The sequence below is a fragment of the Lampris incognitus genome, chromosome 9 (genome assembly GCF_029633865.1).
Source record: "Lampris incognitus isolate fLamInc1 chromosome 9, fLamInc1.hap2, whole genome shotgun sequence".
NCBI lineage: Eukaryota > Metazoa > Chordata > Actinopteri > Lampriformes > Lampridae > Lampris > Lampris incognitus.
The window spans coordinates 20,493,832-20,518,287 of record NC_079219.1 but is presented as its reverse complement, the minus strand read 5'-3'; the positions used below and the strand labels follow the sequence as shown (position 1 = coordinate 20,518,287).

At 42.7% G+C, this 24,456-nt stretch overlaps 1 protein-coding gene across 2 annotated transcripts in view; it reads right to left on the bottom strand.

Moving 5' to 3' along the window:
• Nucleotides 1-24,456, bottom strand: part of nagpa (N-acetylglucosamine-1-phosphodiester alpha-N-acetylglucosaminidase) — a 45,016-nt gene that overhangs the window by 14,692 nt on the left and 5,868 nt on the right. For both annotated transcript variants that reach the window (XM_056286596.1, XM_056286597.1), the window contains exons 2-10: nucleotides 21,216-21,421; nucleotides 20,132-20,399; nucleotides 16,033-16,172; nucleotides 13,629-13,737; nucleotides 9,479-9,607; nucleotides 8,645-8,850; nucleotides 6,265-6,312; nucleotides 5,487-5,615; nucleotides 3,900-4,031 (exon numbers count right to left, since the gene is read on the bottom strand). In XM_056286596.1, the coding sequence (XP_056142571.1) occupies nucleotides 3,900-4,031; nucleotides 5,487-5,615; nucleotides 6,265-6,312; nucleotides 8,645-8,850; nucleotides 9,479-9,607; nucleotides 13,629-13,737; nucleotides 16,033-16,172; nucleotides 20,132-20,399; nucleotides 21,216-21,421 (1,367 nt within the window). The remainder of the gene's footprint in view (nucleotides 1-3,899; nucleotides 4,032-5,486; nucleotides 5,616-6,264; nucleotides 6,313-8,644; nucleotides 8,851-9,478; nucleotides 9,608-13,628; nucleotides 13,738-16,032; nucleotides 16,173-20,131; nucleotides 20,400-21,215; nucleotides 21,422-24,456) is intronic.

Here is a 24,456-nt window from a genome sequence, read left to right as displayed (position 1 = left end):
ATACTCTGTACCCAACAATATTTATAATCTTAATAAGAATAGTTTCATATCTAAATAGTCAAGTTACAAAGGAATAAGGGATGGTTATCTTTCTTTAGCATGATATGGAAATGGCTGTGGTGAATACATATTTCAAAGAAGAGGGAGGAACACAGGGTGACGTACAAGAGTGGAGGAAAATGCACACAGGTGGACTATATCTTATGTAGAAGGCGCGATCTAAAAGGGATTGGAGACTGCTAGGTGGTGACAGGGGAGAATATAGCTAGGCAGCATAGGTTGGTGGTATGTAGGATGACTTTGGCGACCAAGAAGAGGAAGCAATGTTTGCGGATGATATTGTGATCTGTAGTAAGAGTAGGGTGCAGGTTGAGGAGAGCCTGGAGAGGTGGAGGTATGCACTGGAGAGAAGAGGAATGAAAGTCAGTAGGAGCAAGACGGAATACCTATGCGTGAATGAGAGGGAGGACAGTGGAATGGTGAGGGTGCAAGGAGTAGAGGTGACAAAGGCATATGAGTTTAAATACTTGGGGTCAACTGTCCAAAGTAACGGGGAGTGCAGAAGAGAGGTGAAGAAGAGAGTGCAGGCAGGGCGAAGTGGGTGGAGAAGAATGTCAGGAGTGATTTGCGACAGAAGGGTACCAGCAAGAGTTAAACGGAAGGTTTACAAGATGGTTGTGAGACCAGCTATGTTATATGGTTTGGAGACAGTGACACTGATGAAAAGACAGGAGGTGGAGCTGGAGGTGGCAGAGTTGAAGACGCTAAGATTTTCATTGGGAGTGACGAAGAAGGACAGGATTAGGAATGATTATATTAGAGAGGCCGCTCAAGTTGGACTGTTTGGAGACAAAGCAAGAGAGGCAAGACTGAGATGGCTTGGACATGTGTGGAGGAGAGATACTGGGTATATTGGGAGAAGGATGCTGAATATGGAGCTGCCAGGGAAGAGGAAAAGGGGAAGGCCAAAGAGGAGGTTTATGGATGTGGTGAGGGAAGACATACAGGTGGCTGGTGTGACAGAGGAAGATGCAGAAGACAGGTAGAGATGGAAACGGATGATCCGCTGTGGCAACCCCTAACGGGAGCAACCAAAAGTAGTAGTAGTAGTAGTAGTAGTATCTTTCTTTAGCATGCAAAAACCAGGGACTGATAATCACTATCAATTAACACATAATTAAGCTACAACTTTCCCTTTAAACTAATTATGTGCACACATGAGAGCTGCTGAAAATCCCAACTGTCAATGCCATGAGTGACCGTGTGTGTGTGTGTGCGTGCGCACTAACAGGATAACTACTACTACTACTTTCGGCTGCTCCCGTTAGGGGTCACCACAGCGGATCATCCGTTTCCATTTCTTCCTGTCTTCTGCGTCTTCCTCTGTCATACCAGCCACCTGCATGTCTTTCCTCACCACATCCATAAACCTCCTCTTTGGCCTTCCTCTTTTCCTCTTCCCTGGCAGCTCCATATTCAGCATCCTTCTCCCAATATACTCAGCATCTCTCCTCCACACATGTCCAAGCCATCTCAATCTTGCCTCTCTTGCTTTGTCTCCAAACCGTCCAACCTGAGCGGTCCCTCTAATATAATCGTTCCTAATCCTGTCCTTCTTCGTTACTCCCAGTGAAAATCTTAGCATCTTCAACTCTGCCACCTCCAGCTCCACCTCCTGTCTTTTCGTCAGTGCCACTGTCTCCAAACCATATAACATAGCTGGTCTCACAACCATCTTGTAAACTTTCCCTTTAACTCTTGCTGGTACCCTTCTGTCGCAAATCACTCCTGACACTCTTCTCCACCCACTCCACCCTGCCTGCACTCTCTTTTTCACCTCTCTACTGCACTCCCCGTTACTTTGGACAGTTGACCCCAAGTATTTAAACTCAAATGCCTTTGTCACCTCCACTCCTTGCATCCTGACCATTCCACTGTCCTCTCTCTCATTCACGCATAGGTATTCCGTCTTGCTCCTACTGACTTTCATTCCTCTTCTCTCCAGTGCATACCTCCACCTCTCCAGGCCCTCCTCAACCTGCACCCTACTCTCGCTACAGATCACAATGTCATCCGTGAACATCATCGTCCATGGAGACTCCTGCCCGATCTTGTCCGTCAACCTGTCCATCACCATTGCAAACAAGAAAGGGCTCAGAGCTGATCCTTGATGTAATCCGACCTCCACCTTGAACCCATCTGCCATTCCAACCGCACACCTCACCATTGTCACACGTCCTTCATATGTATCCTGCACCACTCCTACATACTTCTCTGCAACTCCTGACTTCCTCATACAATACCACACCTCCTCTCTCGGCACTCTGTCATAAGCTTTCTCTAAATCTACAAAGACACAATGCAACTCTTTCTGGCCTTCTCTATACTTCTCAATCAACATTCTCAAAGCGAACATCGCATCTGTGGTGCTCTTTCGTGGCATGAAACCATACTGCTGCTCGCTGATCATCACCTCTCCTCTTAATCTAGCTTCTATTACTCTTTCCCAAATCTTCATGCTGTGGCTGATCAACTTTATACCTCTGTAGTTGTTACAGTTCTGCACATCGCCCTTGTTCTTGAAAATCGGCACCAGTATGCTTCTTCTCCACTCCTCAGGCATCCTCTCACTTTCCAGGATTGTGTTAAACAATCTAGTTAAAAACTCCACTGCCATCTCTCCTAAACATCTCCATGCCTCCACAGGTATGCGCACTAACAGGATAAGATGGACCTAAATGCAAAAATATTCTTGGGTACTCCACGAGAAGAGAGGACCCTGTACATATGTTCTCCCTCTCATTGAGGCTAGGACATGGCTCTGTAGGTTTATGTTAATCTCTTTCAAGCTTCGCAACTAAAAGTAATATAATTTCCTCTCTGAGGACAGTAAATGATCTGTCTACCAACAAAAAGGGTTTCAAGGTGATAGTGTCTCATAAAAGGCTTGCAGAGACCAGACCCTATGAATGCTGATTGGTCAAGCAAGGACCTTGCTTGACCAATCAAGTACAACATGAAACCAAAACACTACCAGGGACGAAACAGCCAACACAATATATACACGAACTAAATCCAGAATGAAAGGCAAACCAGCACAATAAAGAATGAACCAAAAAGTGCACATAAACCCAGGTTTAGTTACTCTGTTTTGTTCTTCTGTTTATTTTCCTTGTGTCCACCTCTGGATTTCTTCAGCTATTCCGGTAAAATTTGTATAATAATAATAATAATTACATAATATAATAATATGTTATATAATAATAATAATAATTATTATATATAATAATTATATTTAATAATAATTTTATAATATAATATAGGGTCTGTGGTGGTGTAGCGGTCTAAGCATCGCCTTTGTGTCGATGCAGTTGCCCACTGGGGACCGGGGTTCACGCCCCGGTCTCGTCAGATCCGACTATGGCCAGACTGTGTGTCGAAAAAAAGCAGTGGTTCGGCCTGGATTCACCTTGTCACGGAAGTGGCGAAGCGTCTCCTTCGAGACTGCTGGCCGGAGAGATGCAGTTGGTGAACGCATGCAGTACGAGGGTGGGTGTTTGAACTAAAATAGGGATCGATTGGCCACTAAATTGGAAGAAAAAGGGAAAAATCAGAAATAAATGTAAAATTTTATATTTATATATATATATATATATATATATATATAATTAAATAATATAATAAAAGTAAAATAAATAAATAATAGATAATATCATATAATAATATAATTTTTCATAAACCCGACACTGCTCTCTAGGGCACAGGCAAGTATGTAGGCAAACACTTGCACCCACATCAGTGTCAATGTATCACAAAAGCTCACAAACGCACCGATATTTTAGCATAAATCTAGATTTAAGCAGCACGGCTGGTATGTGTATTGTGTGTTGTGAGCATACCTCTGTGTAAGGTGTAGTTCCTCTCTCCCTGGATCAAGACAGTGCAGTTTCCTGTGACCGGGTCACATGGGCACAAGTCTTCACATTGACATTCCTCGGCACAGGAGGCACCATAGAAACCCAGAGGACAGACTGAGAGAGAGAGGGAGAGACAGCAATTTAAAGACGCAAAGTGTGTGAATGAGAGACAAGGAAAAGAGGAAGACGAGATAGAGATAAAGACAACTGAATAATCAGAATAAATGCAGACTCAGGACGCAGTTGTCAGAGAACTTCATTAGGACTGGTTTCAGTGGAGTTGTAATTTCACTTGGTTAAATGCAACTTTAATCGAGCTACAGTCAGCGCTGAGACATTCCTCAGCGAAACTTTCAACAGACAGAAACATTAATGGCAAAAACCCAATTTACATATCAAAGCCGTTAATACATTTTTCCAGCTCAGGACTCAGCTCCTCTCTTCCACGTCTGAGGACAGACAGGAAGTGGATGCAACAAAACTTAGCATAGTAAGGCTAATTTGCCACAGCTGTTTATTCATACTGCCAAAGAAGAGAGGTGGAGACACACACGCACACACACACACACACACACACACACACACACACACACACACACACACACACACACACACACTTACAATGCTTTTAAAGTCTTTTTCACACCTCTTGGTTATTCCTTGGGTTTGAAATCCTGGGATTGTTGCTTGACCAGGCAGTTCAAGGTCAATTTTCCTGCAAACCCATATCAATATGTAACACTCCTGCTCACCTTCTTCGTTCTACCTCTGGTAGACTACTATGTATACCCACTCCAAAAAGTGACAAGCTCCAAGAGCCAGACTTTTCTTTCACCTGGCCCAAAAATGGTGGAACGTACTCCCATCAGTTACATACTCACTCACATCATTCAAGAAAGGCCTGAAAACGTTCCTTTTCCAAGCCTACCTTAATTTATAGATGTTATAGATTAATGAGTGTTAAACTAATCTTTGTGTTGTCCAGCTAACATGTAATTGGAATCCCCCTCCACTATTACTGGCATCCCTGTTGGTGATCGGCCTATTGTGTACTTACACTAAATGCACATGACATGACATGCACTCTTGGCTATGACATGATCAGTATTTAACACTCTGAGATGTCTATTGGTAATACACAAATTTAGCTGCTAATTGCTTATAAACTGCGTTGGCTAAAAGCATCTGCTAAATGACAAAATGTAAATGCATAATCCACTGAAAGTTCATTGGCCTTAACCACCCCCACAGCTTTTTCATGATTAACGAAATACTGGAAATGAAATTTGGAAACAGCAATATGCATTTCACAAAAATGTAAAGGGATTTTTTTTTTACTTTTGAAAGAGAAAAAGGTGAAAAGTAAAAGTGAAGCATTTTGATGGCCTGATGTAGAATTCAGGTGCCAATATTAGCGGCTTGTTTTCCCATTATGGCTTTTTTGATTCCAAAAATATATGCCAAAGAAAAAACTAAATAAAGAAAGAGGGGAAAAAAATACTTTCTCAACTGTCGCAATTCATACTGTGTTTGCAATAGTCACAGACAAAACTCCTCATGCTGGCCTACTTTGTTCACAGGAGTGGCCGTGGAACCCAGGGGGGCAGGTGCAATGTCCATGGACGGGGTCACACCAGCCTCCGTTGGTGCAGGCACATGTCTGGTTGCAGGCGTCCCCATAGAAACCCGGTGAGCATTCTTTGAAAAATAGGAGAGAAACCGATTAGTTTTTGTAAATGTAAAAAAAAAGAACCCCCCCCAAAAAAACTTTCCTTTGCCTCTCTCCTTAGCCCTTATTTTATTACCATTACTATTTTTGTTTCTGTTATATGGTCATTAATGGATATTATGTTATATGAAATAATTATATTACATGATATAATGAATATTATGTTATGGCCAAATGGATATTATCAGGGCACTCTAGTAGAGATCCCTGACTTACCACTGGTTGCGCATAAAGATACTTATTCTACTCTTGCTTCACTCTGGAAAGAGATGCCACATACTGCAAAATAACTAAAAACTGTTTTAGATCTGCCACAAATGGTGAGCATTGCTACATATGTGTATAGACTCCAATATGAAAAGTGTATTGAAGGGTTACAGGGTCAAAAATGGGGCAGGTACAGTACAGTTTAGTCTTTTGAATTGAGGTTTTATGCTAAGGTTTTGTGCAAATATGACCTTCAATCACTAACACGGTGTTTTGGCGCTTCGCTCTGCTCATCACCCGACCCAACAAATCAAGACTTGCTAACAGCAGCTGCATGCATTCACACCCCATTATACAGGGAGAGAGAGAGACCGAGCGAGAGAGCAAATGAACACGTGAACAGCTGACTACCTTGGCTGCAGTTCTGTCCTCTCCATCCAGCATCACAGGCACAGCCCACTGCAGTGTGTACACACACACACACACACACACACACACACACACACACGTATACGTGCATGCACGCACACACACACACAGAAAAGAAAAAGACAGCAATGTAAAGACCTTATTCTCTTGAACATGGCAAAAATTCATCGGCCTTCCCATCCCCAACCTTTCAGACCTCAACAGCAAGGCCATCACAAACAAAACGCTCAATATAGCACATGACCCAGGGCACTCTCTCAACCCATTTTTCAACCCACTCCTATTCGGCCACAGATATAGGTTGATAGCCTTGGGGGCGTGGGGGGGGGGACCTCCTTTGGCAGAGGATTTGTCCTCTCTGTCAGCAGCTTTAAATAAAGTATCCCGGTGATGGTCCTTATCCATATATGTATGTGTACCCATGTCACATAAAATGTCATGATCATATGTATTTGGTATGATTTAGCACCTGTGCACCCATGTGTACCTGTATGGAGGTGTATACGTATGTAGTATGTATGTATGTATGTATGTATGTATGTATGTATGTATGTATGTATGTATGTATGTATGTATGTATGTATGTATGTATGTATGTATAAAGGTGAAGCTGCATTCTGATGTGATGATCTGATATGATATTTTAATGTTTGGAGTTGAATTTGTATTTTAATGTACAGGCTTTGGCAACAAATTTGTTTAAGTAGGACAATGAAAAAATGATCTAATCTATGAAATCAAGTCAAACAACATCACAGACGGGAGTCCGGGTAGCATAGCGGTCTATTCTGTTGCCTACCAACACAGGGCTCGCTGGTTCGAAACTGGGGAAAATAGTGTGATCCTCTCACGTGCTACGTCCCCCGGGCGAAACTCCTCACTGTCAGGTGAAAAGAAGTGGATGGTGATTCCACATGTATCGGAGGAGGCATGTGGTAGCCTGCAGCCCTCCCCGGATCGGCAGAGGGCGTGGAGCAGTGACTGGGATGGCTCAGAAGAGTGGGGTAATTGGCCAAATATAACTGGGGAGAAAAAAGGGGGACAATCTATACATCCATCCATTATCCGAACCACTTATCCTGCTCTCAGGGTCGCGGGGATGCTGGAGCCTATACCAGCAGTCATTGGGCGGCAGGTGGGGGGACACCCTGGATAGGCCACCAGGCCATCACACACACACACACACACACACACACACACACACACACACACACACACACACACACACACACACACACACACACACACACACATTCATACCTAGGGGCAATTTAGTATGGCCGATTCACCTGACTTACATGCCTTTGGACTGTGGGAGGAAACCGGAGCACCCGGAGGAAACCCACACAGACACGGGGAGAACATGCAAACTCCACACAAAGGATGACCCGGGACGACCCCCAATGTTGGACTACCCTGGGGCTTGAACCCAGCACTTTCTCGCTGTGAGATGACCGTGCTAACCACTGAGCAACCGTGCCGCAAATAGGGGGGGGGGGGGGGGAATCAGACTTGTATGTTAATTTTCTATTAACGGGGATCATCTAAATTAAAATGCATGAACTAGCAATTCACTAAGAAGCCCCAATACATCTAGAAAATAATATAATTATTAACTTCTTTTAATAAATACTTCAGAAAAACATTCTGGAAGGAAAAATGTCAGGATGACTCCTTACTTCAATAACAAAGCAAAAGGTTTTTTTTATGGTAAGTTTTTCATCATCTTTGGGAATACACCTCCTGATTTATCATTCAACAAAAGCACAAACATCTCTCTGTCTTGTGGGGACAAAGCTATGACAGTAATCACACCAACTGTCCTCATGAACCGTTAAATGTGTCTCCAAGTTCCACCGAAACTCATGTCAATACCGCCGCTTCCTCCACGTGTGTGTGTCTGGCATTGCTTGTATATGTGGCAACGTTATCTACAAAACTGGACTTGAAACTGTCAACAAGAGGTCCCATTTCCAAAAGGAACATGTTAATCAAGTGGACACTATCATTTCAGGCATTTAGCTGAGAAAACTTTTCCAAGTAACTAACAATCACAGCATTATTAGGATAAGCTATGTTCCTTCGATCACCCATATCATGAACAACCAATGATGAAACAATATGACGGTCAAAGGTCAGAGCCACACAATCCCTTGGATCCAAATGAAAATCTCTACGCTAGAATAGGAAAATTTTTACATAGCAAACTGCCATTCATGTCCCAACTCCATCTCCTAACATCCACCTCTTTCGCTTTCACCCCCACCCCTTCCTCTGAGATGCACCCCTTCACCTCTCAGTTGCCCCCTTTCCCCTCTCAGATCCACCCCCATCCCCTTGTCGGACCGCCACTCTTACCTACCCGCAGTACAGATGCCATGAGAACCGCAGAAGGACGGCTGACAGACCAGCTTGTTGCAGGTGTTGCCATGCCAACCCTTGTGGCACTCGCAACGCCCATCCAAGCAACGCCCGTGTCCGCTGCAGTCCTCTGGCTGGCAGCGGCGTGGATGGACACACAGGACTGTGGAGACACGCCGAGCACAGCGCCACCTACTATCCGGGGTGCTAGGGAGGGGGGTGTAGGGGGAGGAAGAGGGATCGGGGAGCAAGGCGAAGTTTTACTATATAGTACAAGAAACTTGACAAAGAATCACACAGGCCCCATTAAACATAAGTGAAGGACAGAAACAAGTGGAAATGGGGGTTTTCTCTAAGATTCTGACTTACTGCACTGTCAGGAAGCTAGAGAACAGTGTAATAGGAGCTAATTACAGAAAATGGGTATAGATCTAGATAGTACTCTGAGAGTTGTAAACAGTGGAAACAAAAAACGTTTACATACAAGTGAATGTTACGCAACTTGAATCAGTATAAACATTTTGTAAAACCACACTTGTATAATGTGGAGTTGAGTTTATGGCAACTGACTATATGACAGTAGGTGCAAAATGTGGACTCAAACAGGAGATAAAAGGCCGTTACAGTCACTGAAATCACAAGGTAAAACAAATGAAATGCATTTGTCTCAGCAAATTTTGTATATATGTGTTGAACAAATACAGAAAACTTTTTTTTTAACTGAGAAAAACGTTTATGATTCAGCAAATGCATCACTAAGTGAAGAAAACATACAGTAGATGTCTGATCATGTGGGGTTTTTTTTTTTTTGGTAATTGTAATTTAACTGGCTCACCAGTGATCAGAAGGATAGCTTGCCAACGAGCCGTTGATCACATAGGTGGAGGACCCGCCTCCATCCAGATTGATAGCATTGACCACTCCAAATTTCTTAAGTAACTCTGCAACCTCCCAAAGATTCATACTGCAAAGACAGGCAAAACCACATTGTCTCCAGTGTCACATACAGACAGTGCAAAAAACATAAATAAATAAAGACATTGACTTGGTGCAATCTTATAAACTAAGCAAAATCAAATATGGTCTAAGCCACTTCAAAATGGATAGATATTACAGCACAACATTGATAATGCAGTTTTTACACACATTTTGCACATTGATGATTTTTATTGAAAGATATGTGACGGATACTTCATATACTTTTTCGGTCATCTTTTTACGCCACAAAGTACTTGACAATTGTATGAAACTCCGTCCGTCATTTTAGACAGTCACAGTATGTGAGAGTTTGCTTAAGGAAAAAAAAAAAGCCAATTAAATGACAGGCATTTTGCCTGGTAACTGGCATAATCTGTAATAATCAAAAATACTGCTATACTGATCAGCATATTAAAACATTACCAGGCCTCCCCCAGGATGCAAATTCTGTCCAGACAGGACTCACGTTGACCTATATAGAGGGTGGACTGATAATGGGTTGGTAGAGATAAGAACTGATGACCCTTTTAAAGCCAACAGGCATAACGGACTAGAAACATTGCCAGTGAGGCACCCCGATACTTGTTTGGCTCTGAAAACAAAAATAAAGACAAAAACACTGAGCCGGCAGATTAAAATGTGTCCTGGGCACAACTATAGTTCTTAGGGGTGCAGGAAAACAGTAGCAGCAACTGCAGGTGTGATGGTGCATTACTCATAGACAGACTTGTTTCTAGCATTTATTACACATTCATATTTTCAATCCATCCACAAGTTTTGCATGAACTATGAAAAAAGCGAGGACAAATGTACATCACTCAGGTGGGTGCCACACATTGGTGGTGGTTCAAGTGCGTTACCCCCTTCAATGTGAAGCGCTTTGGGTGTCTAGAAAAGCGCTATATAAATGTAATGATTATTATTATTATTATTATTATTATTATCATAAATTGAAAGAGTTGGTCTATTAGTGATTAAGCGAGCACCAAACCTACGATTCTTATACCAGTTTAGATAACAAGATGCCGTTTGTGTTTGGAAGAAAAGCAACCTTTTAAATTTCAAATCATTTTTCAAGCTTTTAACTATAAGATGATCATTCTGTAGTCCAAGGAATGCTGTCAACTGTTGGCCTTCTAATTATTGGTAGCTTATCAAACTAGTGATTGAGGAACCCAAGTTTATTCTGCTATTGCACCGAGTGAATCCACGCTGGAAATATGACCACTACGAGCTAAATGAATGAGAATTAGATCTAATAAAGATGGCAGACCTTTAGGTGTTACCTTACTGTAACAGACTGTAAACCCGTTATGTATCTCTTAGCTCACAGAGGTTTTGTGAAGACAACAGCAGACACGCCTGCAGAAACCCCCTTAACCGTCTAACAATACAATACAACACAACACAATGCATGCTCCCAGAGCGCTGCACTAAATACACCCTGGGAGAAGAGAATATACTGGTATAGACTGGAATTAATCATCCGCGACAGGAGGTCAGCGTCTGATGAGAAGGTCATCGATGCAAGTTCAGATAGCGCTGGACAGCGGGAGCTGACTGAGGTTTTGATTTATTGACCTGGGTGGGAGGCTCATATTGACTGGAGATATATAGCAGACCACAGGCAAATCCGGACATGTCACCTTGCGGTGATTACCGAAGCCAATTCTTTAAAAAAAACATGCATCTCTCAGGATCTCTGGGGTCAACGTACTGAGGTGTGGGGGGAAAAAGAGATCAATAGAATTGATGATTTCAGATTAATGGATGGGGGAGGGGTTTTTTTTTTTTTTGGAAGGGCATGTGGCCCGAGCCTTACAGCCCATCACATCTTACTTCACTTCCTCTTTCAGAGAAGCGTTTCTCTATGTCCCTCTTCTTCACTTTAACCATCACACGGTTGTTTTTCTCTCTAACACCGATTCTCTCTTTTTGACCTTTGCTTCTTTCTCGCCACCTCTCCTTTCTTCCTACTCATACCTCTGCTGTCTCCCATCGTTCTCCTCATTGATGGTTCTGATTCAATCTGTTCCTATGACCCAAGTTCAATTCTTTCTCTTTATTTCTGAAACTCAAAATCAAAAGTGCACTATAGCGTCCCCTGGTGACACGCCGTCAACCTTCCAGTGGCTTCCTTCTTCTTTTAGCTTACAATATGGTAACACTTATAAACACAAACACAAAACGAAGCCGAAGTTCGATATGTGGCGGGTTATTACAAAGATAAACAACCCTTGCTTTCTGAGGTCATGAACTGGTGTAAATGGATCTCATGTTTTCACAAATCAATAAGCTATAAATAATTCATATACAAATACTGGGTGATGACTTTTGAGCCTTTTTCTTCTTTCTCGTCGGGGCAAGGTACCTGATAAGGCGTTTAACATCTTTCCCTGTAAAGCCAACGGACCAATAGACATTGTACTCCCCTCAAGAGGCTGGTCAGCCTCTGTAGATAAAACATTAAACTTAACAGCATCTAAAATATCGGATGTATCAGAGTCCAATGCCCACACGTCTCTCCATCTCTAACCCTCCACCTAGTCTCCTAAACATGAAATAAGTGACTTCATTTATATACTCCCTTCCCAAAGAAAAGAAAATATTATCCATCCATCCATTATCCAAACCGCTTATCCTGCTCTCAGGGATGCTGGAGGGCGGCAGGCGGGAAGATACCTTGGACAGGCCGCCAGGCCATCACAGGGCCGGGGAGAACATGCAAACTCCACACAGAGGACAACCCAGGACGACCCCCAAGGTTGGACTACCCCGGGGCTCAAACCCAGGACCTTCTTGCTATGAGGTGACCACGCTAACCACTGCGCCACTGTGCCGCCGAAGAAAATACTAGTATTACATTAAAACTAGGATGAAAATGTTATACATTTTGTGTGTTTTACATTATGTTGCGTGAACACAACATCCATTGCACGCTGTCCGTCTTGGGAGAGAGATCCCTCCTCTGTTGCTCTCCCTAATGATTCTTCCTATTTTTTCTCCCTGTTAAAGGGGTTTTTTAGAGAGTTGTTCCTTATCCGATGAGAGGGTCTAAGGACAGGATATTGTGTTGCTGTTAAGCCCACTGAGGCAAATTTGTAATTTGTGATATTGGGCTATACAAATAAAATTGATTTGATTTTGATTTGATACAATTTAAGCATTTTGTTATTTCAAATAATGATTGGTAGTCCTTGCTAGAATTATTTTGAGAGTAATGAGGGGAAAAAAAAGGTCAAATTTGCAGAGTTTGTCTTAAAAATCATCGGCCACCTTCACTATCGTATGAGCAAATTACATTGTTTTCAGACAGCTGGTTCACTAAAGTTAACAAAGCAGCCACAAACCACAATTTTCCACGTATTTTGCAGGGCATTCGGTTGTCTTCTGCTCTGTTTGCTGCTGCCGCACGCTGCATTCTTGCCACAGGGAACGAAAAACTTAACCTCATCAAATCTTTTGATGACAAGTTATTTTTCAAACAGCATTTAGCTGGTGGTACTGACACAGTGGGTACATCCTGTTTACTGTAGGTTCCACTCCTGCAACTGCCAATGTGTCTGTATCTAATGATGTGATAAATCACACTGCATTATATGATACTAGGTTATGTGGTAATGCATGATGGGTTTTTTTTTCTATCATATCACATCACAATGTATGGTATCAAATTACTGCATATACTATTTTGTACTATGTTGTGTTATTCTATAATATAATAAAGTGTACTACTGTTATCCATTATCTTATCTATTGCTGTGAAGTATATCATTAAATTAACTAATTGTAACTCAGTTTAAAGCCCTCCCTCCTGGCATGGATTAAAGTCTGTCATTTAACCTATGATGACAAAATAAAATAAAATGAATAAATAAAAACATATTTCTTATCAAAGTCTCCTAAACCATGGCCCTAAACTCACTTGTTAGTCTCTCTGGTTAGGAGTTTTTGTTGCTAAACACCTGAAAATGAAGATGCCCCCCCCCTTCCTGTCTGTTTCTCACCCTCTGACTTCCGTCTGTCCGTCCATGTGGAACAGGACCAGTCTGCCCTCGGCGTCATGTCCCACTGCTGTCCTGGCTGACACCACATCTACAAAATGGCGGAATGTGCCTGGTCAGAGTAAAGGAGACAAGTTATCTGTTAACGGTCAGTAAAGGTAACGATAGCTACAATCCTAGACATAAAAAGGATGATATGGTATTTTTAAGTTACATCTTCCTGGGAGCTTTCCATTATAACTAGTCTTCAGTTGTTTACTCCAATATTTCACTGTTGAAGTAGGTGGCTGTCAGGTTCAAGGGTACTTTGACAGAGTAACACTCACTTCTCCACCCAGAGTTTCTAGCCAGTTCAGTTACAGGGATTTGCAGCACATACATTAAAGTATCATAAATGTTAAATTTGTAAAGAAGTGAATAACTTTGAGTTTAGGGAGAAAAGCCTGCAGGCTTTAAATTCTAATTCTGTTGCCTCTCTAACATTTGACTTTCTATTTTTGAAACTATTAGTCAGACATGCCTGTGTAATATTTTGAGGAAAAGGCAAGGTGCAACAGTGCTCTTAGGAATGAAGTAGTGTGTTTAATTATCAGTCAAAACTGACTAAGATCTCAACAATGCAACAAGCTGGCAGAGTACAGAGCAGGATGCCTCTAAAGAGTTTGTTATGAATGTCTGATAGAGGTCATGCAAAAGGTCGTGTTAACTAGCTGAAGTTTCTAGATCATGCAAACAAATGATACGGCTTTACAAGGAAAAATTGTCATTCCCATTTCCTGCTTCACTGTGTTTGTGCACCAACCGATAGCAACCTTAAAACAGCGAGTTTGGACATCAGTTAGGGCACAAGAACCTTCCTTCTACAAATATGCCAGCATCATGTATAGACTGTTTAATAGAAGTGATGTCAGCCCAAAGTCAGGGTCAAGTTGTTGCATTATGTAAACTGCGATACACCAATACTCGGGGATACAGTTCCACCACATTGCCTTTTTCCCGTTTCCTCCTGTGTCTTTCAGCGGTTAACCCAGGTTGTGGTTTGGCAGGCTGATCGGTTCTCCATTGAGACGTCTTCCTTGATAAATGGGTTGTTTAGTGACAGTGTCTCCTTACAGCCACAGTGGCTATTTTCTCACCAGATCCATCCAATATTCATTTGGTTTAGTGTTGAAATTTTACAGCACTTTGGCACTAAACACTGCCTCTTCTGAACAATAGTTTTATGAAAACACAGCCGGTGATATTATAGCTTTGTGACATTTACATATTTCAGATTTGCATTTTAAGCCTGTATCTATGCAAGAGACTTATGATGACGACTTGTGGGGAGATGAAGAAGAACTTAATCCTGTATGTTAAAGAATTGTCTAGATGACTGGAGACATGTCGGGAACATGTCTTGCCTGAGTGTGATTTGTGAACCAAGATAAAAAAAAATTCAATCTTTTTTTTCCCCCTCTTTTTCTCCCCAATTGAACCTGTCCTATTACCCCGCTCTTCTGAGCCTTCCTCATCGCTGCTCCACCCCCTCTGCCAATCCGGGGAGGGCTGCAGACTCCCACATGCTTCCTCCGATACATGTGGAGTCTCCAGTTGCTTCTTTTCACCTGACAGTGAGGAGTTTCACCAGGGGGGCATAGCATGTGGGAGGATCACACTATCCCCCCCCCCCCAGTTCCTCCTCCTCCCGAACAGGCGCCCTGACCAACCAGAGGAGGCACTAGTGCAGCTACCAGGACACATACCCACATCAGGCTTCCCACTCGCAGACACGGCGGATTGTATCTGTAGTGACACCGACCAAGCTGGAGATAACATGGGGATTCAAACTGCTGATCCCTGTGTTGGTAGGCAATGGAACAGACCGCTATGCTATCCGGACACCCCCCACTCTTATTTCTTGAATACCTATTGTGGCTGGTCGCATCCAAATTAGATAGATAACTTCTGATCATCTTGCTGCCTGATCCGAGTCAACCTTAGATGTGAGTCACGCATACGCATGGTTGACTCAGATCAGGCAGCAACAGAGAGCAGCATTGGTCAAGTCAGCTAGAGTGAATGAAGAGAGGGAGCGGCAATAGCAAGAACAAGCTTTTTTTGAAGGTTTTAAATCATTGCAACCACCAGAGGTTCTTCATCATACAGTAATAATTGTGACCAAACATTTTAGGCCCATAGGTCCAGTAGTTTGTGAGACACACACACACACACACACACACACACACACACACACACACACACACACACACACACACACACACACACAAAACCAAAGACATAAAAATCAACTGATTTCTGTGCAGCAAGACCCAACTCTCAGTGAGTTCTGATTAAAGTCTCAATGAAACCCCGGGTGTAAATGCATCTTATAACATCTCATCTCTGTTGCGTTCTGTGGGTTTACCTGTCTCCTGGGTTTCACTGCACTCTGCCTTCAGGCTCTGATTGACGTAAACCTCGCCGTTCCTGATTAACCAAACCACACCACTGACCAGCTGGACGAATGGGTTGGTCTTGTCCAAAACGTCATCCTCAGACAGGTACCTAAGTGTGTGTGTGTGCATATATGTGTGTGTGTGTGTGGGGGGGGGGATAGCGAGTGCCATGTTAATGTGACATGTAATGTAATTAACCCCTATAATAAAACAATAATAAAATATAATAATAATAATAATATGCTTCACTACATAGAGGAAAGGTTTGGAGTGTAGATAAAGAGGTTATAAAGAATGGTGTAAGCACGTTTTTTAATTTCTCCAGGGACGAGTTTTTGTCATCTGCTCTGTTTTTCTCTCAAATGTTTTTAATGATGTAGCTAGTGCTGCATACATGGAGATTGGCTAATTGTTTAAAAACTAGTGGATGGAGACACAACTGATTTGTTTCAAATTTGCTGAACATATGGATGGAAACATGGATTTTGCACCTCTAAAATATTGGATGTACTGAACTAGCCGGCTATCTTGGCCGTATAAAACCATATCTGTCAGAATGACAGACGACCTTCCACTATTAGCTGTTACGCTTGTCTTCTCTGGTTTGTTTTTTTTTCCACTTCAAAACTCATTTTTGATGGAATGGCATACATTCCTGAATCACCTCAGGTATTTTATGTACACAGGATAGCTGGCGCTGTTTCTCTTATGTATGTGTGTGTGTGTGTGTGTGTGTGTAATGGTTGCGATAGTGATAGTGGTGAGTGAAGAGGGTGGGTAGTTCAGCTTGTACCAGTATTACACAATTAGCTCTTTCTTTAGCTATATGAATGTGTTTGTGCCCATGTGTCTGCACGTGCCGTTTTTCACAAGCTACTATTTATGATATCATGCCAGAAATATCTGTGTCTAAGCGCCATTTTTCTTGGGTTGCCAATCCTTTGCATGGGTTGGGGGGAAGCAATGGCGCGTGGTTGTTAACTATAAAGAGGGTTTGAATTTCATAAACATATACACACACACACACACACACACACACACACACACACACACACACACACACACACACACACACACACACACATGTATATATAACTTTGTTAAAAAAAGCACTCAATGGCAGGGAAAGTGCTAAACAAACAAGGAGCAAAACAATCCAGTGAGTCAAGTAAATTCTTTATGAGACAGTACAAGCCTGTTTCATGCCATAAGCAATCATCGGCTGTCAACAAAGCTTTATTGACAGCTGATGATTGCTTATGGCATTAAACAGGCTTGTACTGTCTCATAAAGAATTTACTTGACTCACTGGATTATATATATATATATGTATATATGTGTATATATGTGTGTATATATATAGATATATATATGTGTGTGTGTATATATATATGTGTGTGTGTGTGTGTGTGTGTGTGTGTGTGTATATATATATATATATATCGTTTTTCCCCCCCGAAACCATCAATGGTGTTGATAGAACTGCTCAACTAACGCGGAGCGGAATATCAATACAGATGCAGGAAAAAAAAGTTTTAACACATAGCAGTGTATATATTAAAACTTTTTTTTCCTGCATCTGTATTGATATATATGGATATACAGTGCATCCAGAAAGTATTCACACTCCTTCACTTTCCCCACATTTTGTTATGTTACAGCCTTATTCCAAAATGGATTAAATTCCTTTTTTTCTCATCAATCTACACACAATACCCCATAATGACAAAGCAAAAAAGGTTTTGTAGAAATGTTTGCAAATTTTTTAAAAATAAAAAACTGAAATATTGCTTGTACATAAGTATTCACACTCTTTACTCAGTACTTTGTTGAGGAACCCTTGGCAGCTATTACAGCCTCAAGTCTTCTTGGGTATGAAGCTACAAGCTTGGCACACCTATATTTGGGGTATTTCTCCCATTCTTCTCTGCAGATCCTCTCGAGCTCTGTAAGGTTAGATGGGAGCGTCGCTGCACAGCTATTTTCAGGTCTTTCCAGAGATGTTCAATGGGGTTCAAGTCTGGGCTCTGGCTGGGCCACTCAAGGACATTCACAGACTTGTCCCAAAGCCACTCCTTCATTGTCTTGGCTGTGTGCTTAGGGTCGTTGTCGTGTTGAAAGGTAAACCTTCGCCCCAGTCTGAGGTCCTGAGCGCTCTGGAGCAGGTTTTCATCAAGGATCTCTCTGTACTTTTCTCCATTCATCTTTCCCTCGATCCTGACTAGTCTCCCAGTTCCTGCCGCTGAAAAACATCCCCACAGCATGATGCTGCCACCACCATGCTTCACTGTAGGGATGGTATTAGCAAGGTGATGAGAGGTGCCTGGTTTCCTCCCGATGTGACGTTTGGCATTCAGGCCAAAGAGTTCAATCTTGGTTTCATCAGACCAGAGAATCTTGTTTCTCGTGGTCTGAGAGTCCTTTAGGTGCTTTCTGGCAAACTCCAAGCGGGCTGTCATGTGCCTTGTACTGAGCAGAGGCTTCCGTCTGGCCACTCTACCATAAAGGCCTGATTGGTGGAGTGCTGCAGAGATGGTTGTCCTTCTGGAAGGTTCTCCCATCTCCACAGAGGAAAGCTGGAGCTCTGTCAGAGTGACCATCGGGTTCTTGGTCACCTCCCTGACCAAGGCCCTTCTCCCCCGATTGCTCAGTTTGGCTGGGCGGCCAGCTCTAGGAAGAGTCCTGGTGGATCCAAACTTCTTCGATTCACGAATGATGGAGACCACTGTGCTCTTCGGGACCTTAAAATTTGTAGAAATTTTTTTGTACCCTTCCCCAGATTTGTACCTCGATACAATCCTGTCTTGGAGGTCCACAGACAATTCCTTTGACTTCATGGCTTGGTTTCTGCTCTGACATGCACTGTCAACAGTGGGACCTTATATAGATAGGTGTGTGCCTTTCCTAATCATGTCCAGTCAATTGAATTTACTACAGGTGGACTCCAATCAAGATGTAGAAACATCTCAAGGATGATCAGTGGAAACAGGATGAACCTGAGCTCAATGTTGAGTGTCATAGCAAAGGGTATAAATACTTATGTACATGCAATATTTCAGTTTTTTATTTTTAACAAATTTGCAAAAATTTCTACAAAACCTTTTTCACTTTGTCATTATGGGGTATTGTGTGTAGATTGATGAGAAAAAAAAGGAATTTAATCCATTTTGGAATAAGGCTGTAACATAACAAAATGTGGGGAAAGTGAAGGGGTGTGAATACTTTCCGGATGCACTGTATATGTGTGTGTGTGCACAGAAAAGTAAAACATATATTTTAGTTTTCAATTTTCAATAAATTGTCAGAAATGTGAGCAGTCTTTTTTTCTTTTTTGGTTTCACTTTAAATTTGTTGAATATTGGGGAAGGAAGGGAAAGAAAGTCTGATTCAATGGGACTAAAATACACTGAGATATCAAGGTTTGTTTTTTGCTTTTTTTGCATTTTCTGCCTTTATCCGACAGCAACAGTAGAGAGAGAGACAGGAAAGGCAGGGGAGAAAGAGGGGATGACATGCAGCAAAGGGCCCGGGCTGGATTCGAACCCAGGCTGCTGCAGTAAGGGCTCAGCCCCATGTGGTATGCGCTCCACCAGGTGAGCCACCGGGGCGCCCCGATGTCAAATTTTTTACTATAAACTTAAAGAGGGTTGTGTTTTCTTCTGATATCCAGTGTGCATTCTTAAGGGAATCTCTCCCTTACTAGAACGTGTGGAGAGACGTATGCTGATCATTTGCCAGCAATCCTATACACTGTATTTCATATACTATACACAGTATATTGGTTTGCCACAGTATATACTTTGGTCTAAACCATGGACTATGGAACAAATTTCCAACTGGTCAAATTAATCTCTTTCTAAACGTTCTGCACCGTTTGCTTTTAAGGAGTAGCCCCTCAGTTTTGACTCTTAACTTTCACCATCAAACAGAGTTGTGGGAAAATTCAATGTATAGGGAAAAAATGGGTTCTGCAAATAGCAATATGTATGGGAATAATAACCTTCAGCAAACTTAGAGGATGAGGGGAAGATTACAATCAGCCCCCCCCCCCCATTCTTGATCTCTCACCCGAATACCAGTGTGCCGTCCCGCCTAATGCCAAACTGGGCGTTCTGCACCCCACCGCTGTTCTGCACTACGTGCCCATTGCTGACCACGTTGCCCAGACACTGGCCATTCTTGGTGCGGAAGTAGCCTCCATTCTGGGCATATAGGCAGCCAGCAGCCTTCGCCGTCTCCTCCACTTGGGCCCTGTGGTTAATCCCACAGCCCCCTGGTCCCCCTGGCTCAAGTACTGACACCACCTGCAGGGGGTCATGGACCACGGTCATGTGACCTTGGGACAGGAAACAGGCAGATGGAGTAGATATTCTTTAGTATCAAAAGTAAGTATACAGTCAGCTTTCTGGTGGCAGACAATACGTGAGTATGCTGGTCTTCTATATTTATGAAATGAAAGTACATATTATGAGAATAAATTTAAATGAATTAATACAAATGGCAATGCCAATGCTTGAAGCTGGTAATCTAGGCACTGAAGCTTATTCTGCAGATATTCATTGCAATTAAATATGCCATGTCCTGCTCTCCCCATAGAGCGTATGTCTGTAAGAACCGTTAAAAAAATAATGATGATAATAATAATTCTGTATTGGCGTCACCAAGTCAAATGTCTACATATTAAAGGTTCTTTTTGACTTGTTAAAGTGATCCATCCATCCATTATCCAAGCCGCTTATCCCAACCGGGGTCGCAGGATGCTGGAGCCTATCCCAGCAGTCATTGGGTGGCAGGTGGAGAGACACCCTGAACAGGCCGCCCGTCTATCACAGGGCCCGCCCACACACACACACACACACACACACACACACACACACACACACACACACATTCACACCTTGGGACAATTTAGTACGGCCGATTCACCTGACCTACGTCTTTGGACTGCGGGAGGAAACCGGAGCACCCAGAGGAAACCCACGCAGACAGGGAAGAACATGCAAACTCCACACAGAGGATGACCCCCAAGGTTGGACTACCCCAGGGCTCAAACCCTGGACCTTTTTGCCGTGAGGCGACCATGCTAACCACTGCACCACTGTGCTGCTTGTTAAGTGATTGAAATGCTGATATATCCAAAGTCGTGACTAACCATAGACCCAGCGGGAGGTTCCTGGCACCTCTGTTATGAACACAGAAGATTCGGCCACTGGCAGACCACTGTGGTTACTGGAGGGCCAGCTCTCGTAGGTCACATTGCCATGGGTGAGGAGCTGGCAGTCCCTGACGTGGCGGTGAGAGTGAGAGGGGCCATGGCCCTGGGCATAGGGCAGCAGGAGGTCATCGTCCATGGAGATGCTGCAAACAGGATATTTAGGCAAGAAAACTTATTCTGGAAAGCCCTCTTATCAACCTGGTTAGTGAAGAAGTGTTTTGCAAAGCAGTATGGGAAATAGATGGAGGTAAGAAATAGAGGGTAGAATACATCATTAGTTTAAGACGTGTGTGTGTGTGTGTGTGATTACTGTGTTTCTCAGTGAGCTGCCATGAACTCATATTAATTGCCAAGCAATTTAGCATGCACAAGGATTCTGAATTAGAGTGAGGCTCAAGTCAAAAACAAACCCCCCCCACAAGAAACGATATAAAAAAAAACATTCTACAGCAGAAAAGCCAAGATGTCTGGGAAGGAACACATACGCAAAAGGCTCTAAGAGTATCTGTATATAACTAGCTATGTATTCATCTAAGATCACGACTGTTAGTTTAAATTGTTGGGGGCTTAATGGTTCAAGCTAGCTGGCTTCTAAACCTAAAAATCACAGGTCCAATTCCCACTACAGCCATGCCGACATGTCCTTGTGCAAGGATGTGAATGTATACCTGCTTAAGCTGCTCTCCTTAACTGCACTGTATACATGTCTACATAATTATGAAATAGATATGGTTTGTGCAACAGAGGAAAAGCAATAAAAAGACAGAAAGCAAGAGTGAGAGCCAGCCATTTATGAACATGCTGGAGATCATGCAAATGTCAACGACTGAAACTGCAGTTCAAGAGAAACGAAATATGGTTTCAGCACTATATTCGGTAAATAACTTCATGATAGGAAAGGTTAAACTTGCTCTGTTGACTTGGTTCAACAGACTGCATTTCGATTTCAATACACTTTCTGTGAGTTAATGAGTCTTATCAATATAACATCATGTGCGGTGATATGTTTTGTTGAGCGCAGCAATTGATTTATTACATTTATTATTGATGGGAATTATTTATTAACAAGTTCTTCACAATGTCCTTCATATCAAACATGGTATGAGGAAATGAGACTATATATATATATTAAAAAAAAAACAGGTACATACAAAACAAGCTTGACTACGATTTGGCTGTCAAGGAAAAACTTGATGTACCTTTTTTTTTTCTTTTTAAACAAGGTAACCACAGACATTCAATACCAGTCACAGTGGCTGGTACACACCAGGATTCACCTGTCACTTTTAGCTGGGCTGTTTCAGTCGAGCCAAGAAAATTTTGTTTTTTTTGTTGTTGTTTTTTTCCATCCATCCCTCCATTATCCAAGCCGCTTATCCGAACTCGGGTCGCTGGATGCTGGAGCCTAGCTCAGTAGCCATTGGGCATTCGTTGATTTCAGCAATCATTGATTTTATTCTTTAATGGAAATTTTTTATTTTTTTATTTTAAGATACTTTATTGATCCTTCATAAGGAAATTACGCTCTGCATTTAACCCATCCTAGCTGTGTAGCTAGGAGCAGTGGGCAGCCGCCGTGCAGCACCCGGGAACCAACTCCAGTTCATCTTGCTATGCCTCGGTCAGGGGCACAGACAAGCGTATTCACCCTAACATGCATGTCTTTTTGATGGTGGGGAAAGCTGGAGCACCTGGAGAAAACCCACCGCAGACATGGGGAGAACATACAAATTCCACACAGAAAGGACCTGGGATGACCCCCAAGGTTGGAAAACCCTGGGTTTCGAACCCAGCACCCAGAAATGGCGGCGTCAAAATCATTATTGTTTACCTGCCCAAGGGACCAGTTAGTTGGACTCCCCCCCTAGAGGAGGTTACATGAGGTCCGAGTTACTGTTCAGAAATTTATTCTATAAGTGAGAATGTTTCTAAGACGGCTGTCTCTGCACTCCTATTTTATCAACTGTCAAATGCTGCACCAAATCTAACAACACACACAAGAGCCCTACCAGATGGAGGCACCTGGGACAGAATCTAACAAACCTGCCCTAATCTGTTTACACACAGTAGACCTTAACATAAAATGTTCTGGAAACTGCTCAGCCAGTCACACTTGCCAATATTTGGCTGTTGGCTAGTAGCCATACAACAATCCACCTTGGCAGCTTCAAAGTTCAGGCTAAGGGAACCTCCAGAGCCACTTTTAAACAATAGTTGTGTAATATCTGGACCAGATCACATGGTCAACAAAGAAAGAGCTTCTTCAAATACAAAAGAAATGGTTAACTTGAAGGCACAATCCATAATGGCATGCACTGCCATGGCTATGTGGAGTACTGCGACAACACGAGCGTTCTACTGCCAACAGAAAACGTGACACACCTCGCCGTCGGTCGACATTGTGAAAATTTTTACAAATATGAAGACAAACGAAAGCCTCAAAAGGAATTGAAAGTGATGCGGCATCAGCGGATTTTCTCATTCTCAAGTGATAAAGCGAACAACGTTCACAAAAAGTCTGACCAAAACAATGGCACAAGTAGGGCGCACAACCGCCATGTGCATCAATTGCAGATTGTACACAAGCGCAATGTAAAGCAATGTATAATGTCAGCTTTGCAGCAACCTAAAGCAAACAGCTTATAATTGTCACATCTACTCCCACCAACCAATAGAATGAAGAAGAGGTATGACCAGAGAGGAAACAAAAGCTAAATCTACTTTGTATAAGTCAAAGCAAAGAGAAGAAACAAAACAGAAACAAAATAGAGATGACAAAGGAAATTACCTGTTTATTTGGCATTTTATTTGGACATTACGACAATATGAATGAATAACTGAGCCATTGAGGATGCATAAGCCAGTGCATTCTTAGTGCCGGTCCCAAGCCCGGATAAATGGGGAGGGTTGCGTCAGGAAGGGCATCCCAGGTAGCGTAGCAGTCTATTCCGTTGCCTACCAACATAGGGATGTCCGGTTCGAATCCCTGTGTTACCTCCAGCTTGGTCAGGCATCTCTACAGACACAATTGGCCGTGTCTGCCAGAGGGAAGCCAGATGTGGGTATGCGTCCTGGTCCCTGCACTAGCGCGTCCTCTGTTCGGTCAGGGTGCCTGTTCGGGGGGGGGGGGGGACTGGGGTAATAGCGTGATCCTCCCATGTGTTACGTCCCCCTGGTG